The sequence below is a fragment of the Callorhinus ursinus genome, unplaced genomic scaffold (genome assembly GCF_003265705.2).
Source record: "Callorhinus ursinus isolate GAN/ISIS: 27379988/994484 unplaced genomic scaffold, GSC_fseal_2.0 scaffold5, whole genome shotgun sequence".
In the NCBI taxonomy this organism is placed as follows: Eukaryota; Metazoa; Chordata; class Mammalia; order Carnivora; family Otariidae; genus Callorhinus; species Callorhinus ursinus.
Genome location: NW_027397067.1, coordinates 7047341 through 7064660, shown reverse-complemented (window position 1 = coordinate 7064660; position 17320 = coordinate 7047341). Strand labels below are relative to the sequence as shown.

General features: G+C 45.8%; 1 protein-coding gene and 1 long non-coding RNA gene across 4 annotated transcripts in view; one reads left to right on the top strand and one right to left on the bottom strand.

The window, feature by feature from the left end:
* RGS20 (regulator of G protein signaling 20) overlaps nt 1-12861 on the bottom strand; it is a 50165-nt gene extending 37304 nt beyond the window's left edge. For 2 of the 3 annotated variants that reach the window (XM_073892772.1, XM_073892770.1), the window contains exon 1: nt 12343-12861. Coding sequence is in view for 1 of the 3 variants with exons in the window: in XM_073892770.1 (XP_073748871.1) it covers nt 12343-12411 (69 nt within the window). In the remaining 2 variants the exon portion in view is untranslated. The remainder of the gene's footprint in view (nt 1-12342) is intronic. The other variant, XM_073892771.1, reaches the window with a different exon arrangement.
* Nucleotides 12862-14078: 1217 nt separating this feature from the next.
* The window catches only part of LOC141372788 (uncharacterized), a 39942-nt gene continuing 36700 nt past the window's right edge, over nt 14079-17320 (top strand). The window contains exon 1 of the long non-coding RNA XR_012378201.1: nt 14079-14123. This is a non-coding gene — a long non-coding RNA (uncharacterized lncRNA). The remainder of the gene's footprint in view (nt 14124-17320) is intronic.

Genomic DNA, 17320 nt, shown 5'->3' with positions numbered 1-17320 from the left:
GGGATGGAACTGGAGGGTGTTATGCTGAGTGAAATAAGTCAATCAGAGAAAGACATGTATCACATGACCTCACTGATATGAGGAATTCTTAATCTCAGGAAACAAACTGAGTGTTACTGGAGTGGTTGGGGGTGGGAGGGATGGGGTGGCTGGGTGATAGACATTGGGGAGGGTATGTGCTACGGTGAGCGCTGTGAATTGTGCAAGACTGTTGAATCACAGATCTGTACTTCTGAAACAAATAACGCAACATATTTTAAGAAAAAAGAAAAGAAGAAGATAACAGGAGAGGAAGAAAAGGGGAGTATGTCAGAGGGGGAGACGAACCATGAGAGATGATGGACTCTGAAAAACAAACTGAGGGTTCTAGAGGGTAGGGGGGTGGGGGGATGGGTTAGCCTGGTGATGGGTATTGAGGAGGGCACGTTCTGCATGGAGCACTGGGTGTTATGAACCAACAATGAATCATGGAACACTGCATCAAAAACTAATGATGTAATATATGGTGATTAACATAACAATAAAAAATTTAATTCGTGAAATGATTCCACAGAGATTTCAAGATCCCATTTTATTAGTGGGGAACTCAGATTCACAGAGCTTGCATGATATGCCCAACTTCCCAAAGGCTGTCCCCAGACTTGAATCTAGATCATTTGGCTCTAGGCTCAGGTCCATCCCACCACCCCACAGTGCCTTTCTCTTCACACCACAGCTGTGCATGGGCTACAGTTAGACAGGTTCGGGTTATTTTTGGATGCCCATCCGTAAATGCCTCTGGAGTCGTTTTTCTAGCAGAGCTGCTTCTCATTAGAATGGAAACTCCAATGTACCACCTTGGTTCCATAATCCCTTAGTGTTCCCAAGACAGTCTCTGGGGGCTGAGCTGATGGAATGTTTTTGTCTGCTCTTCCCAGGGTGTGTGTGGGGGAATCTCTGGTCCTCAAGGTTCTGGTTTTCTATAATTTGTGCCAAAATAGCTACTGAATTTTAGGTTCCCATCCCCCTTGGCATGAAGTGTTAAACAGATATGTAAAACAAACATCTAAAACTGAAAAAAATTCAAAGAACTGAAATGTTTAATGGTTATGCATTTTGGCCTATCTGTAGTACCATAGTTATTTGATAATATTTTTGTGAGACAATGTAAGGCAGTTAGATACAGAGATCCAGAAATAAATCCCCCATCCTAAGGGATACATAAAAAGGCTCAGAGAAGTGTCTGACTCTTGATTTTGGCTCAGGTCATGATCTCAGTGTCTTGGGATAGAGCCCTCTGTTGTTGGGCTCCGTACTCAGTGGGGAGTCTGCTTGAGGATTTCTCTCTCTCCCTCTGCCCCTCCCCCTGGCTCATGCTTTCTGTCTCTCTAAAATAAGTAAATCTTAAAAAAAAAAAAAAAAGGGCTCAGAGACCAGCTTTTTTTTTCATTTATTTATTTATTTATTTGAGATAGAGAGAAAGAGCAGGATCAGGGGAGCAGAGGGAGAGGGAGAAGCAGTCTCCCCACTGAGGAGGGAGCCAGAAACAGGGCTCGATCCCAGGACCCCAGGATCATGACCTAAGCCTAAGGCAGATGCTTAACCGACTGAGCTACCCAGGCACCCTGATGACCAGTTTCCATTAAGAAAATATAATTTAGGGGCACCTGGGTGGCTCAGTTGGTTAAGTGACTGCCTTTGGCTCAGGTCATGATCCTGGAGTCCCAGAATCGAGTCTGGCATCGGGCTCCCTGCTCAGCAGGGAGTCTGCTTCTCCCTCTGATGCTCCCCCCTCTCATGCTCTCTCTCTCAAATAAATAAAATCTTCAAAAAAAAAAAAAGCTCCTGATTCTCAGAATACATATGATACATTTTGAGTAAATAAATGTTCTATCTAAATTAGTATTTATAGTTTTTTTAGGCGGGTAGAGGAAGAGAGGGAGAGAATCTTAAGCAGGATGTGCGGCTTGATCTCATGACCCTGAGATCACGACCTGAGCCAAAATCAAGAGTTGGACACTGAACTGACTGAGCCACCCAGGGGCTCCATAAATTAGTATAATTTTAATACGTTCATGATTCTGAACACATCACGGAAAGATAAGGAAAAGAAATAAAGCCTTTTCTTTCATTTATGACATTTGTTTAATATGCCCAGGTGAGTTTTTCACTTTATTAGATTTTGCAGAATCAAAAGTCATTTAAAGGGCCAGAAGTGACTTAACTTCTCAACAAAGCCTTAGCTCTAGTAGGAATTTGATAAATTCCAATTTGTTGCATAACCAGATCCTATAATTCTTATGCCTTGACTTAAATCTGCCCACAAAATTGAATTTGGAGGTCAGACCAGCGAAGCCCACTCTCACTGTGCTGAGGAACTAAAGACTGAGATACATTGTGGCCTTGGGGACACAGACCTGAGGTGCTGTCGTATTCTCTCGGGTTAGGAGATGCCCGTGTATCCCAGAAACACCCATCTATCTCTAAGATCACTATTTTCATCTTCTATTTAGAGCAGAATCTAATTGTTTCCATATACTAATGTAGTCTTTTTTTTTTTTTTAAAGATTTTCTTTATTTATTTGAGAGAGAGAGAGAGCATGTGCATGAGCAGGGGTGGGGGGTGGGCAGAGGGAGAAGCAAACTCCCCACTGAGCAGGGAGCCCAATGCTGGACTTGATCCCAGGACCCTGAGATCATGACCTGAGCTGAAGGCAGACGCTTAATTGCTTAATCAATTGAGCCACCCAGGGGCCTCTAGTGCAGTCTTTTTTTAAAGAAACAAATGCGTAAGTCAAAATAAAAGTGTGGCTTGTAACAGAAAATTTAATATGAAGATTAATTATATTTGAATCATTCATGGAGATAATGTTAAAATTACTCCTAGCCCCCACACAGACTCTCCTCTCAAAAATTAACCAGCTGTCCTTTCCAGAGAATACTGGTAGACTTTTTAAAGTATTTCTTAATACTGTTTTCTTATTGGCAACATCTTATAATAAACCATACTGGTATGACACCAAGTAGTCAGTTGTGGATTTTACAGACAGCAGACTATTTTGAATATAATTCTTTGTTACTAAATTTTATTTATTTTGTGGTCTATAAAACACAAAAATTTTGGTAAAATATGAATTCATAAACTTACTAAGTAATATTTTCATAGATATTAAGTCATAGGTATAGGCTTTTTATATATTAAAAAAAACTTTTTCAGAACCTTGTTTGAATGGTAAAAATCTTAGAATCTGTACCAGATAGAAATATAGCAGTATAAGTGTTTAAAATAAAATTATACATGTTCAGGGGCCTAAAATAATGATGGATAAATATTAGAGGAATAATGATAACAGGTTCCACTTACTGAATGCTCTCCTGAGCCTTCTGCTGCACATTTCTTACTATAAAGTAAGTGTAATTATTCCTATTATAAATATTCAGAATTGGAGGCTCAGAAAACTAAGTGAGCAAAATCAAAATTCAAACTTGGCTTTCTTTCATACTAGAGCTCATGCTTTTTACACTATGTACCTGCAATGTGAAGCATAAAGAGTTGCAGGGATCATACCATACTTCTTTTCCTTCTAGCATTTTTAAAACTCATAAAACATATAGTACACTTTGTAGTTGTAAATGGCAAGATTTTTTTAAAATAGCAAGATTTTTATTGTTAATTTTTTGAGTTATATTGGAAACAAATGATGTTATAGAAAGATAAAAATATGATCCACAGATAGAAAGAAAAAAGAAAGAAAAAAAAACTTAATTCAGGAAAAATATCTTCAAGAAAAAAGACAATAGGTCAGGGCAGACCACAGTTCCTTTGCACCAACCAAAAGGTCATATAAATAGAATCACATTTCTAAAGACATCAAAGAGCTGTGGAAGCAAAAAGATTAAATTAACTGAAATTTCTGAGAGACAGAGCTCTTCAAAAGTGAGCAGTCTGTCATCAGGTAGTTTTTTCCCCTGAGGGCACTTGCTGACTCTAGGCTTGGGTTGAGAATATAAAGGGACACCATAGTCTCATGTGGGAAAACCAGTCCCCATGTGTAACAAGGCCATCCTCAAACACATGCCTGGCCTCCTCAAGACATTTACCAGATGTGGAAGCCACCTGGGGAAGGTGGGCACAGAAAGCAAGCTCAAAACCTCTGAAGGGGATATTAAGTTTCTAAGTCTTTCAAGACTGAGGAGATAGAAACCCACTTGGCTCTAACTCTGAAGCCCAGGAGAAAACACCTGAAAAATGGGAAAAAGCCAGAGGCTACCTATGTCTTATTAAAATTGCAACTGGCCCAAACTCATTCCAATACCTGTTAGTACTGAAGTGGATAGCCCCTCATCCTCACATAGGAAACCCTCCAAGGGAGAGTCCTTGGGGGTGGACGATATTATCTGAATCAACACAGTTTCTTTATATATGATGTGTATATATAGTAAACATTTGGAGGTATGTGAAGAGACAGAAAAATATGACAGAAGAAACAAATAATAGATACATACAAACAATATCAATATGGGATTTAGTAGATGAGAATTCGATGGACAAAACTGATGAAAAGATGGGAGAATTTCATCAGAGAATTTAAATGTATTAAAAAGAATGAAATAGACTAATACATTGTGAACAAGACACTTTCTGAAATTAACAACTTCCTAGATAGCTTGACAGAAGCCTGGGCACAGCAGAAGACAGGTTAAATAAAATAATGCATAGGTCAAAAGAAAGTATTCAAATGGAAGAAGAGAGAGAGAGACAAAAAAAAAAAAGGGATAAAACAGAGCATAGAATAAGAAACACAGGGGAAGAAAGGGAAAGTCTAACATATGTAGAATTTGAGTTCCAGAAGCAGGAGAGAAAGAAAACGGGCAAGAAGATGTTGAGTGAACATTTCCCAAAATTGATGAATGCAGATAAAAAAGCTCAGCGCTTTGAAAGCAGGACAGATACAAAATCACACATTTATTCTAACTGTGGCAAGTTAAAAACAAAGAGAAGAATTTCAAATCAGTCGGAGGAAAAGCCATGTTACCTTCAGAGAAGCAGGACTTTTCAACAGAAACTACAGAAGTCAAAAATAATGGTTTGAGAACGTAAAGGCAAGGCACAGCCTGGGATGTGCGATACACATAGACACATGCACATTTTTGACAATAACTTATATCCAGAATATATAAAGAACTCTTCTGAATGAAAAAGAAGACAAACACCACAATGGAAAAATAGGCCAAAGACTAGCAGAGCCAGTTTATAATAGAAGATATACAAATGGCCAACAAAAAGATGCTCAACATCATTAGCAATCAGAGAAGTAAAATTTTTAAAAATATTTTATTTATTTGACAGAGAGAGAGAATGCACACAAACAGGGGATACAGGAGAGGGAGAAGCAGACTCCCCAGTGAACAGGGGGCCTGATGCGGGGCTCTATCCCTGGACCCTGGGATCAGGACCTGAGCCAAAGGCAGATGCTTAACTGACTGAGCTACCCAGGAGCCCCAAGAAATACAAACTAAAACCATAATGAATTACCACTACACTGCCACCAGAATGACTAAAATTAAATGGGTGGACAATGCTAAGTGTTGATGAGGACATGAAACAATATATTGCTGGTAGGATTATAAATTAGTTTGGAGAGCAAAAACAGTTTGAAAAACGTACAGTATCTAGTAAAGCTAAACACACTGGATCTATTATCCAGCAATTTCACTCCTGGGCATCCAATGGAAATAGGGCTTATGTTTGTCAAAAGACATGAATAAGAATATTAATATTAGCATTGTTCATAATAGCCCCATACTAGAAACAACTCAAATGTCCTTCAGTAGTGAAATAGATAAATGAACTGTATTGTGTTAGCACAAAGGAACACTGGACAGCACTGAAACATCACAATATGTGCAACAATGAGAGAATCTCAAAAAAATAATGCTGAATTAAAGAACTAGATGTAAAGAATATGTACTATAAAATTCTATTTGAAGTTCAGAAAAGGCCCAGCTAATACAGTTGACCCTTGAACAACATGGGGGTTGGGGCACTGACTGCCCCCATGCAGCTGAAAATTTGCCTATAAATTTTGACTCTCCCCAAACTTAACTATACAGTCTACTGGATGCTAAACAGTTGATTAGCACATGTTTTATGTTATATGTATTATACACTGTATTCTTACAATAAAGTAAGCTAGAGAAAATAAAATGTTATTAAAAAATCATAAGGGACATAATTCTATAATACCGTACTGTATAAAAAAAATTCATGTATAAGTTGATCCAAGCAGTTCAAACCTGTTTTTCAGGGTCAACTGTATATAGTTTGAAAACTTATGAGAGTGGTTATCTGTGGGAGTAATGACTGGGAGAAACCAAGAGTGGGTCTTATGGATATGAGCTGAAATTATCCTATATCTTGATCTAGAGCAGTGGTGAGTGATCTTGCTCTCCAGAAAACATTTGGCAATGTCTGGAGACATTTTTCATTGTCACATATAGGGAAGGGTGCTATTGGATTCTAGGGGTAGAGGGCAGGGATGCTGCTAAACATCCTACAATGCATAGGACAGTCCCCCAAATAGAGAGGTATTCAATCCAAAATGTCGATGATGCTGAGGCTGAGAAATGCTCATCTAGATGATAGGTATTTACATGGCGGTATACTCATGTAAGGTTTATTAAGTTGTACACTGAAGATGTGTACAATTCACTATGTTATAACTCAAATAAAAAAAAGATAAAAGCAATAATGAATGTCACAAAAGCACTTACAGCTCCTCACTGAAATTTAGCAAACTTATGTAGAAACTTTGTTGCAGTTTTATGTATAGTCTAATTCATTAGAGTCCTAATGACCTAAATTTGCTAGGAATTACATTAAGTTAGGAAGAATGGAACACTTTATGTCCCAACCCCATTAAATACCAAGAAGTATCTATACTTTCCTAGCAGAAGATGTATGAATTAGTATCTGGGTTATTGCTAGGAATGGATATTTGTAGAAACACAATAAAGGTGTATGTAAAGTCCACACATCTGGGATTTTCTTGGAGCCATTCTGCTGAACTGGCTTGGGAGATTGCTACAAAGTCACTTCCCACTTAATGCTCTGTATTTCTGTCCAGAAGATACAGAAAATTAAACACATACTTTTAAGCAGTAGTCTAACCTTTGTTCCCAAGATAATAACTTTTTGCCACTAATTACCAACAAATTAAGAAATCTACTAGTCCCTCACATCTCATTCTTACCCCACCCTGAGATGTAAAATTTGCTTGCAAAGGTGGGGTAAGGCATCTGTTGCATCATTCTTTCCACTGTCTTGCATAAATGCAACAGCTATATAAGCTTATGTTGATCTAGCCATACAGGTGCTGGGAGTTGCTAGCCTTGAAATAGCACAACAAACCTGTGTTCCAGCTCCTGAGCGAAAACTGTTCAGTTAGTGTTAGGAGGTGATAGGCACAAACCGAGCCAAACCACAGAACAAGGTGTACTCCTCTACTTCATTGTTGTGCTGACCTGCTGTTGTACAGCCCAGAACCCCAGGAAGTCAAACTGCTAAGTAACTGCATGAGATGCGGTTGTCTAAATTCCAAATACTAACATGTGTTTTTTTATTGTTATGTTAATCACCATATATTACATCATTAGTTTTTGGTGCAGTGTTCCATGATTCATTGTTTGTTCATAACACCCAGTGCTCCATGCAGAACGTGCCCTCCTCAATACCCATCACCAGGATAACCCATCCCCCTCCCCCCCTCCCCTCTAGAACCCTCAGTTTGTTTTTCAGAGTCCATCATCTCTCATGGTTTGTCTCCCCCTCTGACATACTCCCCTTTTCTTCCTCTCCTGTTATCTTCTTCTTTTTCTTTTTTCTTAAAATATGTTGCGTTATTTGTTTCAGAAGTACAGATCTGTGATTCAACAGTCTTGCACAATTCACAGCGCTCACCATAGCACATACCCTCCCCAATGTCTATCACCCAGCCACCTCATCCCTCCCACCCCCAACCACTCCAGTAACACTCAGTTTGTTTCCTGAGATTAAGAATTCCTCATATCAGTGAGGTCATGTGATACATGTCTTTCTCTGATTGACTTATTTCACTCAGCATAACACCCTCCAGTACTAACATGTGTTTTTAAAAGATTTTACACTTTAGAGTAAAATGAAGTAATAAGTAGAAATCGAGCACATCCAAACCAGAACAGTTAACTGGCTTTAAAAATCACTGAGGTAACTGAAGTAAAATATCACTGCTAGGCAATAGAGCATATTACTCCTATTTCACAAATGATTCCCCGTGCAAATAGCTAGAATCTAATCATCGGGATTAGAATCAGGGCAATTTATTCTATGAATCCATCATCCTGTAATATTCCCTTGTGCTCTCAGTCACATCAAACTTTATTGTGAATGGCTGCCACAAAAGCCCATTCGATTGTACTATGAACTGACTCGTCCCATGCAGCAGTGTCTAGATTCTTGAGCTGCTCAAGGTAAAATTCAGGGACCATCTCAGATAGGTGCCAGGCAGTCAGTGACTTATTGTACTAAATGCTAAGCTCTGACTCAGAGTGAACCCTGTTAGTTGCTGACTGATACTATATGTATTTGACTAGAAGAAGTTCACGGTGACTTGCCTGGTGGTACACTGAAAACCAATCTGAAATATTCCCAATTGGACAGTGATTCACATTCTAATCATACTGGGACTTGACTTAACACATGTGGTTTCAAAACTCAGTTCTACTGAACTGGCTTGGGAGATTGCTACAACGTTACTCCCTACTTAATGCCCTGTATTTCTGTCTAAAAACACCTGGTAAGTATACAGAGGTGCAAAGTCAAGGGTAAGATACCCAGTTCATGCACTGGAGAGAACCACGGTTTCCTTTTTCAAGGAGGCAAGCACAGTTCCTAGAAGTGCTTTCTCTGGAGGACACATCATTCCTATAATCCTAAATAACTTTGTAAGGCCAAATGCTCACTTGAAAGGCTCTGCATACAATTCCTAAACTGCTTGTGTGAGGGCTGGACCTTGAAACTACCTGTTGCACCTCTCTGTGGAAGGTGAATGTCATTGTACTGCCGCATGCAGAAATGAAAGAATTGTAGGATTTTAGGAATTGATATTCAAGTGCTTTGAATGGAAACCATTATTTACCAAGCCACTGTGTTAAAATAAGAAAGTTCCCCTCCCGCCCCCCTTCACTCTTGCTTGTCCACAAAATCTGGCATAATAAAATCTCCTTCTATGTAATTTTGAAGGCCTTTCCTAAAAAGCTCTCTTAAGTCAGCAGGAAGGAGATTTTAAGAATTTAAGAAAAGCTCAAAGGTCATTTCTAAGGAAAAACTGCTACAAGTGATTAAGAGAATATGCAACCAGGGGCGCCTGGGTTGCTCAGTCGTTGAGCCTCTGCCTTGGGCTCTGGTCATGATCCCGGGGTCCTGGGGTCGAGCCCCCCATCGGGCTCTCTGCTCAGCGGGGAGCCTGCTTCTCCCTCTCCCTCCTACTGCCTCTCTGCCTACTTGTGCTCTCTGTCAAATAAACAAATAAAATTAAAAAAAAAAAAAGAATATGCAACCAAATGTGTACTCCAGTGGGACCCTGAATTCCAGTGCTGGCTCTGCCTCTAGCTTAATCTGTAATCTTAGCCTACTTTACGTAAATTATGCAACCCTATCTTTTGCTGTGCGGGACCATGATGAAAATGTGGGATAGTAGCCAAATTACTGTCTGGTCTTTCTTGTGTTGTATGTAACACATGCTTTTATATCTTCCCTTATTAATGACTTCTAGTTTCCTATTTGTTAAAGGTTCATAAACCTGTAGTAAACAGAGCACATCAGTGTGGTGTATAAGAGCCTTGGGGTCGAGTCAGAAGACCTAACTCTAATCCTATTTGGGGCCCTATTTAGCTGGAGATCTCCAGTAGGGACCTCTATGCTCTCTGAATGTTTCCTCAGCTGTAAAGTGAGGGAATCTGACTTTTATCATTCTATGTATTTCTTTGTTTTTAAGTGATCTCCGTGCCCATCGTGGGGGTCGAACTCACAACCCAGAGATCAAGCATCTGAACCTTCCAGGCACCCCTATCTTTCTATATTCTTGGTATTATAAGAGTATTTTGGCTAAAATGTTTACAATCATTTTAGAGAAGTTAGCATTTCTAGCTTCCAAGGTAAGTTTCCAGATTCTCTTAAATACAACTGACCTGGTGCAGTATTTTAACGTAAACCTGGATTTTCTGTATATACCATGACCTATTGTATATTTTTTATGCACATCTGTTTTACAAAGTGAAACATTTTTTGAAGGTTAGAGATAATTTTTAAAAAATGCTGTTTGACCATGAGAGACGATGGACTCTGAAAAACAAACTGAGGGTTCTAGAGGGGAGGGGGGTGGGGGGATGGGTTAGCCTGGTGATGGGTATTAAAGAGGGCACATTCTGCGTGGAGCACTGGGTGTTATGCACAAACAATGAATCATGGAACACTACATCAAAAACTAATGATGTAATGTATGGTGATTAACAATAAAATATTATTAAAATGCTGTCTGAAATGTGTATGTATTTCATAATTATTTGAAATAAAAAGGGTCCGGATGGTGTAGAAATACACTGTATTTAAAATTTACATATCAATAGAAAATATTTACTGTTTTTCTAATTTTGGTGATGGACATCTTCTACTTTATTATATATACTTTTTATAGCATACCCCAAAATACATTTTGTTCCTGATCTTATATAGTATTTTGAAGGCTACTTAGCCAATTTTGCATAAATATAGTAATAGTAATACCAGCTTTTGTTTGGTATGTAACAGAGCTCTTCATTTTACAGATGATAAAACGAAGGCACCAAAACGTTAAGTTACTTGCCTGAGGTCACACAGCTAGGCTGGGATTTGAATCCAGACAGTTACAGAACCCAGGACTCTGACCTATCAGGCAATACTGCCTCTCAAATGAAGAGCCATGGGCCTCCGCCAGATTCAGAGAAGGAAAAGAAGGGAGGAGAGAGTTCCCCTCTAGCGCTCTCCTCCTCCTGGATAGAAACTGCATTCACTTTCACTCCCTAACTGTCCGCTGCTGGCCGCGAGGGTGCTGCAGTAGTACCCACGGCTCCCAGCCCGCGCCCGCGTCGCCGGCTTCGAGCACTATCCACCGCCGCGTCCCCCCCGCCGCTGGGGTCGCGCAGGGCCCTGGCCGCTAGCCCGGATTTTCCTCCGAAACTGGCGAGTCCGGGAAACCCACTTCTGTCTCGGAGCGCCGCCTCCCGCAGGGCCCTTTCCCGCCCACTCACCACCCACGCTGGGTGGGCAGGTCGCAGAGCCGAGACTCCCCAGTGCCCACCGCTTCCCGCCCACTCCCCCGAACAGGGAGCACACAGACCCCGCCCGCAAACGCCCACCCGCTCCGGCTAGCTCCTAGGCCCCTCCCCCCCGCCCACTCCCCACAGCTGGGAGAGGGGAGTCACCACGCACACCCACCCTAAAAGGTCCCCCCATCCCTTCCCGCTGGCGTGACGCCCCTCTTAGGTCCCCCGCGCGCCCACGCCCCCTTCCAGTCTCCGCAGCCTGGCCGTCGCGACACATTCCAACTTACCGAGCGCAGCTCCGAGAGTGCCGAAGACTCAATTGCCCGGGTTTGTTCAAGAAAAACACCAGTGGAGTGGCGCCTGTACCTTAACCGACTTGGCGCGGGCCAAGGGTGGGCGACAGTTCAGTCCATTAGGTTTTCAAGAGCGTAAATGCGGGCACCGAGTCAGATCCTCCAGGGTGCGTGTGCAGGCACTTCCCGGGTCCCCCGCCTGAGTTGCGCTTTTCTTAAAGGGAGATTCTGCGATTCAGGGAGTGTCTCCTCTTCCTTCCAACCTGCGCTCAAACTGCCCGCCTCCGGCGCTCGGCCCGGCGAGAACGCCGACGTCTCCACCGCCTGGGGTTCCCCAGATCTACTTCGGGGGTCAGTATGCATTTTAGGCTTTAAGGACTAGGCTCTCGTGTCCCCTACCCACTCACTGACCCCAGGCCACAGAGGTTGAATCGTGCGGAGGCCCTGCTGGACCCGACAGAAACTGATCCTGGTGGTTGGACGCCCCTCTTGAGACCCAGTCACACCCTAAGCCCATACACCCCCACAATACGCACTGACTGACCTCCGGGGCTGAACCGGCGGATGAGGAGACCGACCTGCACCCGCTCCCGTCATCGCGCGGACGACCAGAGCTCCGGGTCCTGCCCTGCGTGCGCGCCCCGCTTGGCCCCGGCCACCTCCCAGCCCGAGGCCTTAGAGTGAGTCCGAGAAGGGGAAAGGAAGATTGAGGAGGATGCGGGGTACTCACGATTTCACCGTCCACCCGGCGAGCCAGAGGGGAAGCTCCGGCCAGCTCGCCTCCGTCGGCCGTGCGCATGCGTCCCGCGTGTGCCTTTTTTTTTTTTTTTTTTTTTTTTTTTTAACAATACCAACTGGTGGCCTTACTACGCCGCGATTGCTTTCCCCGGTTTTCCTCTTCTTCTGGCTCTAGGTCTTTCCTCTCACCTTCTTCTCCGCTCTCACGCTCCCTCAGCTCTGCCTCCTCCCCGCCCCCTCACTCCCGCCTCCCCGGCCGGACTATCCCGGTCTCGCCTCCCTCTGGCGGCGGCGCGCTCCACTGCGGCGGAGGCTGGGGGGGGGGGTCGCTCCGAGCCCCAAACTGGACCCAATCGGCCGCGGGACTGTAGCCTCTTCCTCCAGTCCGGAATGAGGCAGAATCCAGAGTGTGGGCCCTAAATAAGGCGAGCGCAGAGAGAGTCTGCAAGACCTCCTCTGCGCTCCCTCCCTTCGGCGCGCGGGGGCTGAGCGAGACTCGACTGTGCGGGAATGCGTGCTCAGACCTTGTGAATGAAGAGGGGCGGAGGGAGGTGCAAGTGTGAGTGTGCCGGCGGGCGCGCCGCGCGCGGAGGGCGTGCCCTATCCCTGGAGAGTCACGCCGTGGACTACCCCGCCTCTGGAGGGCAGCCCCCTACCTTCTCTCTTTCCCCGGGTGCTTCTCCGAGCTCGGCACCCGTCCCACCCCGGTACTGCCTCTGCTGGCCCCTCACTGGAAAGGAGTTCCACGCCCTCTTCCTGCCGCCGGAGCCGGAGGCCCCACTAGGTTGGGGGTGGGGGTGGGGGGGTGGCTAACTCCGGATTCCGGATCCCGTTGAGACCCTTTGCAGCTGCCTTCCGTCCCCAGGGGCTCCGAGGTCCAGGGGTAGGGAGAGACCTGGGGGTGGAGCGGAAAAACGCTGCCTCCCAGCTCCGCGGGCCCAGAGCACCGCGTATCCCTATAGACCCCGCCGTGTGCCCTCGGGAGCGTGACGCCGACCGACCGCCCGAGCCCGGCGCGGGAGCTTGGAGGGCTAAACTGAAGCTGGAAGCTGACCTGACACAAAAATAACATCACGTCATTTCCTCCCCGGCTTCCAGAGCCTGCAGACGCTGAGAGGGCAGAGGAGTGGGAGAGCGAGGAGGGGGCGGAGGCGCGTCGGGGGGAGGCTTGGTAGGAAGGGGGTTGAGCGACACGTTGAGAACGAGAGTTTGAGAAGAGACTCAGAAAGGGTGAGGACTCCCTCCCGCTTCCACAGTTTCCATTGACACTGGAAGGAAATGGTCCAGGAAAAAGTAGCTTCGAGGATCTACTGCGGAAAGGGGATGTCAAGCTAGGCGCCAGCTCGTTTTCCTTGAACTAGCTCAAGCCTCTCTTGACCTTCCTACCAAAACTCTCTGCCCCTCCTCCGACCCCTCCCGCCCTAGCCCCTTGCCGGCGGGAGCCCCGGCTGACCCGGGTCTCAGGTCAGTCGAGGTTAGGAAGGAGCAGGGGATGCTGGTGTCTGGGTGAGGGCGGCGGTGGGGCGTGGTGGAGACAACTATACTCACGGGCATGGGCGAGCTCTGCCCAGCGCAGGCGTCCTCTTCCCTGGGAAGGCGTCCCCCTGGGGGTCGGCTGGGCAGTGCCAGGGCTGCCCCCAGCAGGAGCTGGAGACGGCCTGGCCGCTCCCCGTGCCCCCGCAAGAGCCCAGCCGCTGGCAGGGAGCGAGCGGGAAGCAGGAGGGACAAGTCCGGGCGCCGCCGGGGAGCCCCAGAAGGGGGTCGCCGGAGAAGGTGAGAGAAGAATCGCGCGAGGCCAGAGAGCGTGCTAGAAAGGAGGCTGAGCAGCTTCAGGGCAGCGGGCGAGTCTGGGAGCTGTGCAGGGCCGGCGGCAGGAAGGGCAAGAGGCAGGGGGAGAGAAATAAAACAAACACACCATTACTGTTGGGTCTAGCTACAGACTGAAGAAAATGTGCATTTAGTATCATTTACTACAGCATTTTGAGGCTGTACTTTGGGGGTGCAAGAGAAGGTAGGTGAGAGCAAAAGGAAAGGCCTTTGGTTGGATTCTCCTTCCCCTTTCTCTCCTTTTCCCTCTCTTTTCCCCTCCCCTCTTTCTAACTCTGTGCCTCTCATTGTGGTTCTTGGACCAGCAGCTTTAATAACAACCAGGAGCTTGTCAGAAATACAGAATCTGGGACCCTATCCTGAGCTACGGCACCAGAATCTGAATATTAACATTCCCAGGGGGTTCACATGCACCTTAAATGTGAGATACAGTGTATAGAAGCATCTTTATTCAGACTTCTTGGTTCTTTAGGATTTCCTAGTGAATGAACATCTTCTAGTTCACTTTTGCAACTTTTGCTCTTCTCCTGCTTTCCCTCTGACATTTCCCACCTCCTAAAGTGCCTAGAGCTCTCCCTGCTGAGGCACTGAAGTTGGACTTGGTTACTAGGTTCTGTTGTGAGAGGTGTCTGGGGGGAGAACTGATTAGTGTCAGAAGACTGAGCAATCCCAGGCCCAGGCTGGGTGGAAGAAGGGACTGGCTGATTTGACTTGGGTTGTGCTGGTTGGCGTAGTGGGATACCAGGACTCTGTTGGGTCTCATGAGTGCACACTATGCAGGACCCTTTTGTGCACTCGATGTGTCCATCTTATTATCAGGAACACAGGCCTTTCCACCTTGTACTTGTTGCTTAGGATATCTAAACGGCCAGTAGAAAGCTAAGATTATTGTTATTATTTTCTTTGAAAGTAGAGGGAAGCATTACTTTAGAAGTCAGAAGCCCAAGGTTCTAAACTGAGCCTTGCAACTAACTCCTCGGCTAACCTTGGGAAAGTCTCTTTATTCTTTGAATTTATCTGCTTCATTTATAGAGTAAAGGGGATTGAACTCAGTGGCTTCTTAAGGTCACCTAACTCCTCAGGCTGTCATTTTGGAGCTCTTAGAGCTTCTTGGTCCACTAACATTTAGAGAAGCTACGATCCAGAACCTAACTCAGCCAATCTAAACAGCTCCCTCAAGCAAAACAAAAAGACAGTTTAATCTGTTTGTGAAAAACAAGAGTGGTGGTTGCCAAGAAAATTGAAGGTGGAGGCGGGAAGCAGCTAATACAAGTGACAGGGTGGCGAGGCGCGGGAGGGGTTTAGGCGAGCGGGGTGGGACGGGAGTCCCAAGGGCGCGGCGGCCGCTCTCCAGGGTCCTGAAGGCGGGAGAGGCCGCGGGCGGCCTCCGCGGGTTTGGCTAGGTTCCCCCGCGCTGCAGTTGCCAGGCCCGGCTTGTTTTCTTTGGGCTGTGGAAGTCTTGTGGGAAGCGATTGTCGGGAGGGAGGGAGGGAGGAAACCTAGCAACCCATTCTCATTCATGAGGCCCTTTCTGGGAAGTCGCCGAGCGTGTTGGCTGATTTGTCTTTCGATCGTTTGTATGCGCTCGGGGAAAGAGTGGAGCTTGGTTTACATTTCCGAGTGAGTTCACAGTTTCGCTTCCCCTTATTACCTTTTCCTGGAGAATTAGGTCTTTCTCCTAGTATTTTTATTCTCCTCGTTCATATGCTTCTCTCCCCTCCCCCGCTTTCTGGCACCGTGAGTTTATTTTAGAGGTTGGAGCTGAGAGCCGGGGAGGCTTCTGGAGAAGTGCCAACAGCTCACTCGAGGCGGGGGGGAAATGAGAGATTTAGAAAACGCTCGGAGCCGTCCTTGGCGCCGGGGAGGAGGACAGGGAACCAGGCCCTCGGTCTGGGGTTGGGGTGGGTGCTCCGCCGGCGCCAATCGAACTCGGATGCTGCGGGAAGCTGGGCTTGGGCGGGTTACAGCTAACTTCGTGCGCACCTGCCGGTGATGGTGGGCCGCGGCCGCGTCTGTCCGGAGCGCGCTGCTCGATGGCAGCAGAAACCTAAGGGGATGCGAGCACCAGGGCCTGAAGGACCCCATGCAAAGGAAGTCAAGAAAGAACCGGTTCAGCTCCTGGCGACCCAGAGCTTGAATAAGACCACCCGCGACCTTTCCCAACCAGCCTTCATTGGAGGGCTTGAGCAAAGCTTAAATCGCTGAAAATGAGCTGCAGGCACACTTCGGCGTCGCATGCCCCACTCCTAGAGGCCCGAGGGAAGCATCATGGGACTTCCGTGAGTCCCAGAATTTGCCTCTCCAGCTCATATTTTCAAATGGTTTTGTGAAAATGTGTGAACCGGTAACCTGACCCTTCTCTCTTCTTCCCTCACAAGTCCTTCCCAAGTCACTTGCAGCCCCTTCCCCCCGTCACGCTTCATTAGGCCTTTTGCTTCGGTCCTTTGCTTCAAGACAGAGACGCTTGTGAGGAAAATAGTGGAAATGTTCAGGCAGAATAAAAGTCTCAAACTCAGCCCCAGAAACACAAAACCCTGGCTCCACTGCTCCTTTGGAGACATTCAGCTTTTACCCTTCCCTACATTGGTCTTTTTCTCTCAGGATCAGCAGCCTGCTCTCCAATTCTGGCTGGTGTCTGGACACACTCTACAGTCAGAGCAAGTCTGGGCAGGGACCACAGGCTTCCCTAACAAGCAGCAGTGTGAAGCATGATAGGAGGGAGCAGTGTGCTGAAATCTGACTTCCTCTGGCCCTCCTGGTAAGGACAGTGCCCTGGGAGTATCAGTGTAGTCACAAAATTCGATCTGAGAAAGTTATCTGAGGAAAGACCTTCAGCTGCCCGCAGTGCTCCAGAGATCCCTGTCTTCCTTTTAGGCCAGATTCTAGATGACAGTCTGAGGGTTTCACTAGTACTAACCACAAAGCGGAATCATCTTGGAATCTGTATTCCTAAAAGCACCACTCCTTAGGGATCCAGAAGACTTAGGCAATACTTTATAAAGATCAAATATCCACTTCTCTAATGAATCATATTGGCTATTGAACCATGCAGAGGAAAAACAGTCACCACACCCAAATAAATATACACAAAATCTCATCCCTTTAAAAGGCAAATTGAAAATTTTCATTCACCCCTAAATAAT